At 36.2% G+C, this 13,075-nt stretch overlaps 1 protein-coding gene across 1 annotated transcript in view; it reads right to left on the reverse strand.

Moving 5' to 3' along the window:
• Positions 1-13,075, reverse strand: part of LOC130682053 (kelch-like protein 4) — an 86,445-nt gene that overhangs the window by 18,844 nt on the left and 54,526 nt on the right. Inside the window, exons 4-5 of the mRNA XM_057496187.1 lie at positions 9,986-10,182; positions 5,791-6,003 (exon numbers count right to left, since the gene is read on the reverse strand). Coding sequence (XP_057352170.1) covers positions 5,791-6,003; positions 9,986-10,182 — 410 coding nt within the window. The remainder of the gene's footprint in view (positions 1-5,790; positions 6,004-9,985; positions 10,183-13,075) is intronic.

Below are 13,075 nucleotides of genomic sequence, written 5' to 3' on the forward strand. Positions count from 1 at the left end.
GTAAATGACCAGTTCTTTCTGGCCAAACCATCACTGCCTGACAGACAGTAAGACCCTAACAGAATGGGACAAACATTAGGTAGAGTATTTTTCCTGAGATGAGCTTATAAATTACGTTTGTTTCAGAATTTATCAAGCATCATTTAGATTGGGTCCTTGGAGTTTGGGGTCCACAGTATCACAGGATATTGAGAAGAGTATAAGATTGTTGTAATGAAGGTACTAATTTCACTCCTGAAAACTTCCCTGAGGAAATAAAACTACAGTAAATAAAGTAGAACAGCTAATTACTAAGCAAATGCAAAATTAAATTAACTAGCCCCAAGGTCAATCAAAGCATAGACAAAGAATACAGGATATGATACCTAATATACAAAGAATGGAGGAGGAAGAAAAAGGAGGAGAAAAAGAAAAGAACCTTTAGATTGTGTTTGTAACAGCATATTAAGTGAGTTAAGTTAATCTCTTAAATAGTAAGGAAATTAACCTTGAACCTTTGGTAACCACGAATCTAAAGCTTGCAATGGCAATAAGTACACACCTATTGATAATCACCCTAAATGTAAATGGACTGAATGCACCAATCAAAAGACATAGAGTCACTGAGTGGATAAAAAAACAAGACCCATCTATATGCTGCCTGCAGGAGACTCACTTTAAACCCAAAGACATACACGGACTAAAAGTGAAGGGATGGAAAAAGATATTTCATGCAACTAACAGAGAGAAAAAAGCAGGAGTTACAGTACTTGTATCAAGACAAAGTGGACTTCAAAACACAGAAAGTAACAAGAGACAAAGAAGGACATTACATAATGATAAAGGGGTCAATCCAACAAGAACATACAACCATTATAAATATCTATGCTCCCAACACAGGAGCACCCACATATGTGAAACAAATACTAACAGAATTCAAAGGGGAAATAGAAAGCAATGCATTCATTCTAGGAGACTTCAACACTCCACTCACTCTGAAGGACAGTTCAACCAGACAGAAGATAAGTAAGGAGACAGAGGCACTGAACAACACAATAGAACAGATGGAGCTAACAGACATCTACAGGACTCTACACCCAAAAGCAACAGAATACACATTCTTCTCAAGTGCACATGGAACATTTTCAAGAATAGACCATATACTAGGCCAGAAAAAGAGCCTCAGTAAATTCAAAAATATTGAAATTGTACCAACCACTGTCTCAGACCACAAAGCTATGAAACAAGAAATAAATTACGCAAAGAAAATGAAATATCCCACAAACACATGGAGGCTTCACACATGCTCCTAAACAACCAATGGATCAATGACCAAATAAAGACAGATATCGAGCAATATATGGAGACAAATGACAACAATAATTCAACACTGCAAAATCTGTGGGATGCAGCCAAGGCTGTACTGAGAGGAAAGTATATTGCAATACAGGCCTACCTCAAGAAGAAAGAACAATTTCATATAAGCAGTCTAAACTCACAATTAATGAAACTAGAAAAAAGAACTACAAATGAGGCCCAAAGTCAGTAGAAGGAGGGACATAATAAAGATTAGAGCAGGGGAGGGCTGTGCAACACAGTGAAGACAAGTAGTGATTCTACAGCATCTTACTAGGCAGTGACTGTAATGGGGTGGGGGGGGACGTGGTGAAGAGGGGAGCCTAGTAAACATAATGTTCTTCATGTAATTGTAGATTAATGAAAAAAAAAATTGGCTAGTAAATTTCTGCATCTTAAAAAAAATTAGAACAGGAATAAATAACATTGAGAAGAATAAAACAATAGAAAGAATCAATGAAAGCAAGAGCTGGTTCTTCAACAAAATTAAACAAAATAGATAAACCCCTAGCCAGACTTATCAAGAAAAAAAGAGAGTCTACACACATAAACAGAATAAGAAATGAGAAAGGAAAAATCACTATGGACACCACAGAAATACAAAGAATTATTAGAGAATACTATGAAAAATTATATGCTGGCAAACTGGATAACCTAGAAGAAATGGACAACTTTCTAGAAAAATACAACCTTCCAAGGCTGACCCAGAAAGAAACAGAAAATGTGAACAGACCAATTACCAGCAACGAAATTGAACTGGTAATCAAAAACTTACCTAAGAACAAAACTCCTGTACCAGATGGCATCACCACTGAATTTTATCAAACATTTAGTGAAGACCTAATACCCATTCTCTTTAAAGTTTTCCAAAAAATAGAAGAGGAGGGAATACTTCCAAACTCATTCTATGAGGCCAGCATCACTCTAATACCAAAACCAGTCAAAGACACCACAAAAAACGAAAATGACAGGCCAGGCCAATATCCCTGATGAACATAGATGCAAAAATACTCAACAAAATATTAGCAAACCGAATTCAAAAATACATCAAAAAGATCATAGATCATGATCAAGTAGGATTTATGCCACGGATGCAAGGATGGTACAGCATTCGAAAATCCATCAACATCATCCACCACATCAACAAAAAGGACATAAACCACATAATCATCTCCATAGATGCTGAAAAAGCATTTGACAAAATTCAACATCCATTCATGATAAAAACTCTCAAAAAAATGGGTATAGAGGGCAAGAACCTCAACATAATAAAGGCCATATATGACAAACCCACAGCCAACATTATACTTAACAGCGAGAAGCTGAACACTTCTCCTTTAAGACTGGGAACAAGGCAAGGATGCCCACTCTCCCCACTTCTATTCAACATAGTACTGGAGGTCCTAGCCACGGCAATCAGACAAAACAAAGAAATACAAGGCATCCAGATTGGCAAGGAAGAAGTTAAACTGTCCCTGTTTGCAGATGACATGATATTGTACATACAAAACCCTAAAGAATCCTCTCCAAAACTACTAGATCTAATATCTGAATTCAGCAAAGTTGCAGTATACAAAATTAATACACAGAAATATGTGGCATTGCTATACACTAACGATGAACTAACAGAGAGAGAAATCAGGAAAACAATTCCATTCACAATTGCATCAAAAAGAATAAAATGCCTAGGAATAAACCTAACCAAGGAAGTGACAGACCTATACTCTGAAAACTACAAGACACTCATGAGAGAAATTAAAGAAGTTACCAATAAATGGAAACACAGCCCATGCTCATGGATAGGAAGAATTAACATTGTCAAAATGGCCATCCTGCCTAAAGCAATCTACAGATTCAATGCAATTCCTATCAAAATACCAACAGCATTCTTCAACAAACTAGAGAAAATCGTCCTAAAATTCATATGGAACCACAAAAGACCTCAAATAGCCAAAGCAATCCTGAGAAGGAAGAACAAAGCAGGGGGAATTACGCTCCCCAACTTCAAGCTCTACTACACAGCCACAGTAATCAGGACAGTTTGGTACTGGCACAAGAACAGACCCATAGACCAATGGAACAGGCTAGAGAGCTCTGATATAAACCCCACCGTATATGGTCAATTAATATGTGATAAAGGAGCCATGGACATACAATGGGGAAATGACAGCCTCTTCAACAGTTGGTGTTGGCAAAACCGGACAGCTACATGCAAGAGAATGAAACTGGATTATTGCTTCACCCCATACACAAAAGTAAACTCAAAACGGATTAAAGACTTGAATGTAAGTCATGAAAACATAAAACTCTTAGAAGACAACATAGGCAAGCATCTCCTGAATATAAACATGAGCAACTTCTTCCTGAACCCATCTCCTTGAGAAAGGGAAACAAAAGCAAAAATGAACTCAAGGGAATACATCAAACTAAATAGGTTTTGTACGGCAAAGGACATCATCAACAAAACAAAAAGGAATCCTACACTATCGGAGAATATATTTGTAAATGACATACCTGAGAAGGGGTTAACATCCAAAACATACAAAGAACTTACACACCTCAACACCCAGAAAGCAAAAAACCCCATTAACAAATGGGCAGAGGATATGAAGAGACAGTTCTCCAAAGAAGAAATTCGGATGGCCAACAGACACATGAAAAGATGCTCCACATCACTAATCAGGGAAATGCAAATTAAAACCACAATGAGGTATTACCTCACACCAGTAAGGATGGCCCGCATCGAAAAGACTTAAGAACAACAAATGTTGGCGAGGATGCGGAGAAAGGGGAACCCTCCTACACTGCTGGTGGGAATGTATGCTAGTTCAACCATTGTGGAAAACAATATGGAGGTTCCTCAAAAAACTAAAAATAGAAATACCATTTGACCTGGGAATCCCACTCCTTGGAATATACCCAAAGAATACAAGTTCTCAGATTAAAAAAGACATATGCACCCTTATGTTTATCACAGCACTTTTTACAATAGCCAAGAAACGGAAGCAACCTAAGTGTCCATCTGTAGATGAACGGATAAAGAAGAGGTGGTACATATATACAATGGAATACTATTCAGCCATAAGAAAGAAACAAATCCTACCATTTGCAGCAACATGGATGGAGCTGGAGGACATTATGCTCAGTGCAATAAGCCAGGAGGAGAAAGACAAATACCAAATGATTTCCCTCGTTTGTGGAGTATAATCATGAGGCAAAACTGAAGGAACAAAACGGCAGCAGACTCACAGACTCCAAGAATGGACTAGTGGTTACCAAAGAGGAGCGTTGTGGGAGGGTGGGTGGGGAGGGAGTGGAAAGGGAACTGAGGGGTATTATGTTTAGTACACATGGTGTGGGGGATCACGGGGAGAACAGTGTAGCACAGAGAAGGGACATAGTGGATCTCTGGCAACTTGCTGCACTGATGGACAGTGACTGTATTGGGGTATGGGTGGGGACTTGATAATATGGGTAAATGTAGTAACCACATTGTTTTTTCAGGTGAAACCTTCATAAGAGTGTATATCGATCATACCTTAATACAAAGTTTTAAAAAAATACATAAACCATCAGGAAATTAGCATTCTGTTTTTCAATATTAACATTTAATTAGTAAATTTGTTGAAAATCAATGAATTTTTTAGTGTCTATGACACCACTCATCCACTAGGTCCAGATAAGATCCCTCCTCCCAATGTGGATGATGTTTCAGGACTTTAGCCACCGGCTCTCTATGAAGTGTGCAATATAGTCACATATATGGTACATAAAGGATATCTACTATTGATCAATTTGCTACAGAGAAAAAAGTGTGGTTTTCACTAATGGTGGAATTACGTAGTGGGACTATATTCTGCCCTCCCTAAACATCACATACTAAAATTCAATATGAGATGGGTCAATCCTGAATCTTATCCAAGGGTGTTTGTTTTTAGAATCATTTTTAGGATAATCCTTCAGCATGCACGATGAAGATGCTGTTATAATGACGGTCTACTGCATCCAACTATTCTAGTATGCTTTCAATCACAGCAGCTAATCACCCATGTCAGTAGTGATTATCCAGAACCTAACTCCTTCCTAGAGTTTCCTCTGACATTATACTGTACCAATTATCATCGCCTTGCCTAGAAGGTGGGCAGAAAAAGACAAAGAGTTAACCTAGTCATTTTCCCTGGTTGTTACAAGCGCCCTTTGGTGAGACAGGAAACGGAAGCTAATGGTTATACTGACGTTCAGAGATTACCAGTAGGGTTTCAAAAGAAATCCTTGTTTTCTCTGCCTTCATCACAAATATTGCTTATTGAAGGCTGCATATGTCCTTCAAAAATCCTGTACACTCCAATTATCAGAAATCCTTTGAATAAAATAAAACTAGGCAACGAAGGAATGGATTAATGCCTAGTGGCAGTTCAGAAGGAGAGTTTGCTCTACCCGGGTAGATGTCCCTACCTGTGGTGGAAGCAAGGGCAGTCTTATGTAAGAAAGCAGCATTGCCAGGTCTTGCTGCCTCGCCTGCACATCATAATCCACCCACTGCATGACAGCATTGAAAATGGTTTCTTCATCAGGCACATTAACGTCATCACTGCACAGAAGTTTGCAGAGCTCACTAGCTGGAAGCAGGAGGAATTCTTCGTTCTTTATTACCTCGATGAAGTGTTCCTAGAAAAGAAAGGTCTTCTACTGAAACCTCGTACTTTGGAAACTTATTAACACAATGAAAATATCAAAACATTTCACTTTGTTAAATTTCAGAAAAGGCCGGAGAGACAGACATATGCATTTATACTGCCTAGGACAGGAGGCGTGGGCGGGGGGGTCCTTGTGAGGCTGAAGAGCCACATGCTTCCACTAGGGATATTTATGGAATACAAGGAAAAACCTAAACTTTTTCACGGGCCACACAGAGAGTAGCCGAGTTGATTTTCTTTCCCAGCTGTTGTGGGTGACAACAGCTTTTGGCTCCAGAACTGATGTTGAGTTGGTCTCTAGTCAAAAACCTTAAGAGAAAGGCTGAAAGTTTTCAAGGTGGGTACTATGTTGAAGGGCTGGGAGGGGTGGCTCTGGCTGTGCATTTGAGGGTTGAACATGCTGAATTCCTCTGAGATGAGAGGAAGAAATTGACGAAAACCTCTTTTCTCTTATAGCTAAAACACGATCTTCTATTAACCAAGGCGTAGGTTTCTTTCATAATGGACAACAATCTCCAGATTCAGGATAATCTAAAAGGGACTCCTGTGGAATTATTTTTGGGGACAGTGGGACTCTCAATTTTTATATATTATATCTCCATTTTTTCCTTCTGTCATGGTGTTATCTTGTATTTTGTCAAGTCCAAATTTCAGGCAGCTGTGTTTCATTTTTTACCTCTCAAAACACAACTCTGTTTTTTCTGATTTATAAGGTCATACATTTTCTGTGACAACACAATTATCATTTCCAACATTTTTCTCAGTAGGGATCTCCTTTTCAATGCAATGAACTATACTTCTGAAGTGGAGATAAACATGTCTAGCTGGCAATTTATGTAGGCCACTAAATAGATATTCTAGAAGAAGCCAGAGACAGCCTCTGAATAACTGGAGGATCTGGATAAATCAAACACTCCCTCAGCTCCACTCTGAGTTTGTCACTGGGCAACTGAGTTAGACTAGTAGAAAAATACATCAAGTTTGATATACCCATCAGGAAGCTCTGATACCATAAAATCTGAGTTAACTTGCTTGTTTAGACCAAGAGCCCTTTTATGAATGAAGCAAACAATTGAGAAAGACCTGACGGTCTTACTGTAGCACATGTCCCCAGAGGAAAACCCTCTCACCTATAGCAAAAGAATAGAACTAGAACTGTTCCTACAACTCATAGTACATCACATTTGTACAGTACGTCACACTTTTCTGGTTTCCGTCATGAACACTGTAGTCAGCAGTCAGATTTTGTGGGAGGTGGAATTCTTCTGAGGAGATAACAGGCTATGTGAACTGTTTGATCTCCTGTGCAGTAAACGGCAAGTATGGATTCAGACCTAAGCCTTCAGGTCTACTTCATTTTGTCTGATACTGAAACTGCTTTTCATAAGTGACATAATTTTTGTAAAAGGATTAAGAAAAAGATAAAGCACTCCAAAATTTGTTTGCCCATTACTGGTACTACATGTACACTCCGAATAGCATAGTGTCAATACTATAGAAGACTCCATAACTCCTTTTCCTTTCTATCCACTCTCTAATGAAAGAAAAGGAAAAAAAGAAAGTAAATGAGATGTCGGGAGGGAGGGAGTGAAGGAGGAAGGAAGGAAGGGAGGTGGCCTATTTGAGAAAGCTAAGAAATGATTAAAATGCTTTACATTAGGGTCACATTTAGTTATAGCCAGAAATTAGATTTTTTGAATCGATTGTGGCTTCAGAGGCCCTGCCTAATGAGACTGTTGAAAACTGTTTGGCAACACAGTGAATTAATCTAAATAAAAAATAACAGTGTGTTGGTCTAAAGTATCTACATATGGCACTGCCATACCCAATACTGTAGAGAAATATTTAGTGTGTCAAGATTAATTCTAAATTGCCTTATATTAGAATTATCTTGCTCCTAATTTCAAGGTAAACACTCTTCTCCGTGCACCTTCCTAAGAGTCTTCTTTTGTGCCTTTGGTTTCGTATTCATTTTTTTAAATCTACACTTACACACTGTTGTAAAACTTATTGAATGAATATAGCACACTTGCTGAAAGTTTCACTGATGCCGGCTACTGTTTATATGATTATGATGCTTAATTGTATGTCTCACCTTGAGCCGTGGAGTGTACAGACTTTTGGTGAAATCCTATTTTGAGTGTGTCTGTGAGGGTGTTTCTGGATGAAGCTCTCTCACATTAGGGAGGGCAATCTGTTTACTCAGTTTACAAATCAAGGGACTGTAATTAATTCTTGGAGTTTAACATTATCCCAAGACAGTAAACTTATTTGCATTTTATACTATCAATAGTGTATTACAGAAGCATTATTACAACAAGATCTTTACCTATTTTACTAAAAAAACTAAAGAAAGGCGATTTAAGGAGACCGCAGTATTGTGTTTTGATGCACATCCTGCACTAACACTCAGTTTCAGTCACATCACACAACAGGAAAAGGAAGACAAGTTCATTTTGAGCAAAAGAAATAATTCAAGCTGTTTATCAGAATATGTTTTGTCTGCAAGAGTAAGGTACCAGACAGGACACTGTTAATACTTAGTTCAAGAATTTAGGTAATTTAGCAGGGAAGATTTCTTGTTTAGTTTTGTGTAGGATTAGCCTTTGAATTATATAACTGGTGTTCCTATAGATTATATGGCATCTGTATTTAGGACATAGGAATATAAATAGCATAATTAAGAGACATGTCAAAAATGCCAATCCATTATAATACGGCTCTCCACATTTCAGGAATATGTTCGAAACTTCAAATTCTGAACAATAACCAGTGCTGGGAAGAAGAAAGAAGAAGGTTTAGAAGAAATATTTTGAGAATTCCAGTATTAGAAATTTAAACATTTTAAGGACTTCATAGAAACTCTAGAAAATACTCTTTATTTAAATGCATCTCAAACCTAAAACTGTAATGTTAATTTTATTTGTTTCTGTTCATGTGTGATTTCCTACTGTTTTCTTTCTACATTTGTGTTTTATTTTTGAATTTTAAATAACTACCCATTTTCTTAGCTTGAAATATTTATCTTTTGACTGGCTTTCACAGAAAGATCCGTTTCTTCTGTTGTTCGCTACTTCAGAAGTTAAAACATTCATTCTCTTCTTTGTATCAGGGAAATATTACCATTAATGGTAATTTAATATCTTCTGTCTACTTTTTCTTGCCTCCCTACAGAAATCTGTATTTCATGTCACTTCCATCTGACTGAATAAATGTAGCCTTATCCCATGCAACATTCAAAGAATTAACACAAACATGTTCATTTATTACAATTCTACTAATAGAATTGAAAAAGATCTTTAGTTAAGTTAAAGGATTGAACTGAAAATTGTTTATGACCAAAATACATGTTTTCACTAGGTCATAAGAAGTCCATTAAGAAGAATTGGCTTATTTACTAATTTTTTATATTTCTCAAGTTCTTCCAGTTAATATTGGTCCATTAATATTTGTTTTTCCTTATTGAACATTTAACTTTCATTAGAAATAATAATTTGTGTGATTTTATACACTAAAGTTCCAATAGTGTAAAAACATCAGAGAAAGTTTATTTTCCTATCTACTATGGATTCTACTTGAAGTATGTACTTGTTTGGCAGAATTTTTGGCAGAATTTCCATTTCTTTAGCTTTTGACATTTAATTAAACCTTTTGTAATTTCAAAAATGAGAAACTTGAGTACAGTTCAACCAGACAAATACTCTTATATGCTATCCATTAGGTGCAAGTAATTTGCAAATTGTATGTTTATATTGCTTTTTAATTTTATCCCAACATTATAATCTTTACATTGAAAGGGTTTTATATATATACACATATATATTCATAGATGTTTAAATACATACACCCACATATATATATATACACATATACACACATATATGTATATAAGTAAACAAATCCGTAAGTTGCGTATTGTATTATATAAGTTAATTTGAAGCAGATGATTTTACCATTGTGTACTTATGTGCCACTCTCAGGAGCTCTGTGCAGCCACGGGCATCTCCAAATGACAGAATCCCTAAGCAGTTTGAAGGATGGAGCTGCTTTATAAGAAACTTGGAGCAGACTTCAATGACTTGAGTCAGCTGCAGAAGACAAGCTGCACCCAGCAAATTTTCAGTAGTATCTTCTGTCAATCGCAGAACACCTAGATGTTTTGAAAAAATAATGATTGTATGTCCCATGAAATAAGGCACAAATGTGCTAACTGGAAAATTTTCAATTCTCTCATTAGCAGGGCTGCCTTTTCTAAGGTACAACAACCACTCAGGAAATATCTTTTTAGGGAATCTGTATAAACACATTAACAAGATGGACTAAGGGAGCCAGTCTAGATTATCAAAAACAACTGTAGCAAATAAACAGTGAATACTATCATTACAAAGAGCAAATTGTTATTTCTTTACCATCTTAAACCTGCATCTACACCTTATTTAAAAGCATGTCTATATCATGACTCAAGTAGCATTATATCATTATATAAGGATCATAGAATTGGCCAAAGCGGTAGCTGTCATTTGTGTGGAAAAACATCTTGGCAAATAAGAGCATTGAGGTTATACGTCTGTTTTTTAAAATCTCCATTTACTAGCTGATAAGGATGACTTTTCCTAGATAGTTTGCCAGTAATTGACACTTGGACTGTCTCAAAAGAAAGAAAACGCTGCTCAGAGTCTACAGATAAACAACTGCTTATATGGTTACTTTTGTAGGTATAAAAAGCAGGCTCTGTTTGGTAATATTTGTAAAGGCTATCTGTAAATGATTTTAAAAAATGAGATCAGAGCTACTTAAGCTATTTCCTGTGTAGTGATATGCTGCAATAAACACATATTTATTTATATAATAAATAGCTATTTAAGGTATTTCCTGTGTAGTGATATGCTGTATTATTTTTGGAACAACCACTATTGATGAATTATTGAAAATGTTATGTTTTTTGATAAGTTATATTCCTATTCGTTTTGGCCAAGCAATATAGGTAAGTTACAAAGTACGATATTTCAAACGGAGTATATAAATTATAAACTCTTTCTTTCTAAGTTTGCCTTTTAAAATACCTTCATATCGATTCCGTATAAAAGAGTAATACATACTGATAGATTATCTATATTTGGTTCAACCTCTAAAATATGTTGTAAACAAATCCGGTCCATCAGCACCCTTTTCTGTGTCGTTCTTGTCCTGGATTTTGAAGGGAGAGCCCTGCCCATATCTCATGAGACCCAGAGAACTATGAACTATTCTTAAATTCAGATCTAAAGACTCACCTGCTATAGACATTGAAACTTGGCCTGGTTATTAAGAATATTTATTGCTTAATGAATGAATCCATAAAACTACTATAAGAAAACAGCAAAATAAAAGCTCCTTAATCTTGGAATGATTTCTTGGCTAAGCCACCAAAATACAGACAACAAAAGCTAAAATAAACAGGTGAGACAACATTAAACTAAAGAGCTTTTTCATAACACAGGAAATAAAAATAAATTGAATAGAAGAACTATAGAATGAGAAAAATATTTGCAAACTGAATATCTGGTAACAAGTTAATATGCAAAATGTATTAAGGTCTCATACAACTCAATAGCACAAAAGAAAATTATTGATTAAAAAATGGACAAAGAACCTGAATGGACATTTTCCAAAGAAGAGAGACAAATGATCCAATAGGTACATGAAAAGGTGCCGGGCATCACCAGTCATCAGGGAGATGCAAATCAAAACCATGAGATATCTCTCACACCTGTTAGGATGGCTGTTATCAAAAAGAGAAGAGATAACCAATGTTGCTGAAGCTTTGGAGAAAAAGGGAACCCTTGTACAGTTGGTGGGAATGTAAAGTGGCACAACCATTATGGAACACAGTATGGAGGTTCCTGAATAAAATTTTAAAAATAGAACTAACACATGATCCAGCAATCCCACTCCTGGGTATATATCCAAAGGAAATGAAATCAGGATCTTCAAGAGATATGTGCACTCTGTGTTTATTGCAGCATTACTCACAATAGCCATGATATGGAACCTAAATGTCCTTTGACAGATGAATGGATGACAAAACTGTGGTTTGTATATGTGTGTATGTATGTATGTGTGTGTGTGTGTATGTATGTGTGCACACACGATGGAATGTTATTCAGTGATGAGAATGATGGAAAGCCTGGCATTTGTGACAACATGGATGAACCTGGAGAGCATTATGTTAAGTGAAATAAGCCAGAAAGAGAAAGACAAATAATGTAGGATATCACTTGTATGTGGAATCTAAAAAAAAAAGTGCTGATTTTATAGAAACAAGTAGATTGGTAGTTGTCAGAGGCGGAAAGAGGAAACGAAGAAATACAAAGGGTACAAACTCAGTTACAAGAAGAATAAGTTGTGAGGATCCAATGTACAGCGTGATGTCTACAGATAACAACATGGCATTGGTTACTGTATTCTTGAAAGTTGTGTCAGAGTATAGCTTAAGCATTCTCACCATGGAAAATAGTTCACTGTTTGCCTGCCTTAATTTTCATGACTTTGGTAAGGGTTCCACAATGTATATGAATATCAAATCATTACATTGTATACTTTTCAGTATGTACAATTTTATTCATCAAATATTGCTCAATTAAATTGGCATGAATGAGTGAATAAATAAATACTTGTTGACCCCAAACTCATCTTGGGTATCTTTATTTTATAGTTTGGGTAAATATATGATTATTCCAAGGAAGAGACTGACTAAAAATCTAATGTACAACTGGAATATCCCACTTCCCCTCTCGTTTTTACAAATGAGAATGTACCCAAACCATGAGATAGAGACACATATTCTTGTATATTGGTGTTAAAATAGCTCTATTCTCTCACAGTAAAAAAATTTTATTGCATATTATTTACCTCTTTCTCTTTTGTACTACTGAGTTTAAATCCTGATTCTTCCCCTTACTACCTTAGGATAGTTACTTAACTGGTCTATCCTTCAGTTTTCTCACTGGCAGAGTAGGAATAATAGTACTGTGGGTATATAATCAGGGTTATTGTGAGGAATG

This window comes from Manis pentadactyla, chromosome X, assembly GCF_030020395.1.
Source record: "Manis pentadactyla isolate mManPen7 chromosome X, mManPen7.hap1, whole genome shotgun sequence".
Lineage (NCBI taxonomy): Eukaryota > Metazoa > Chordata > Mammalia > Pholidota > Manidae > Manis > Manis pentadactyla.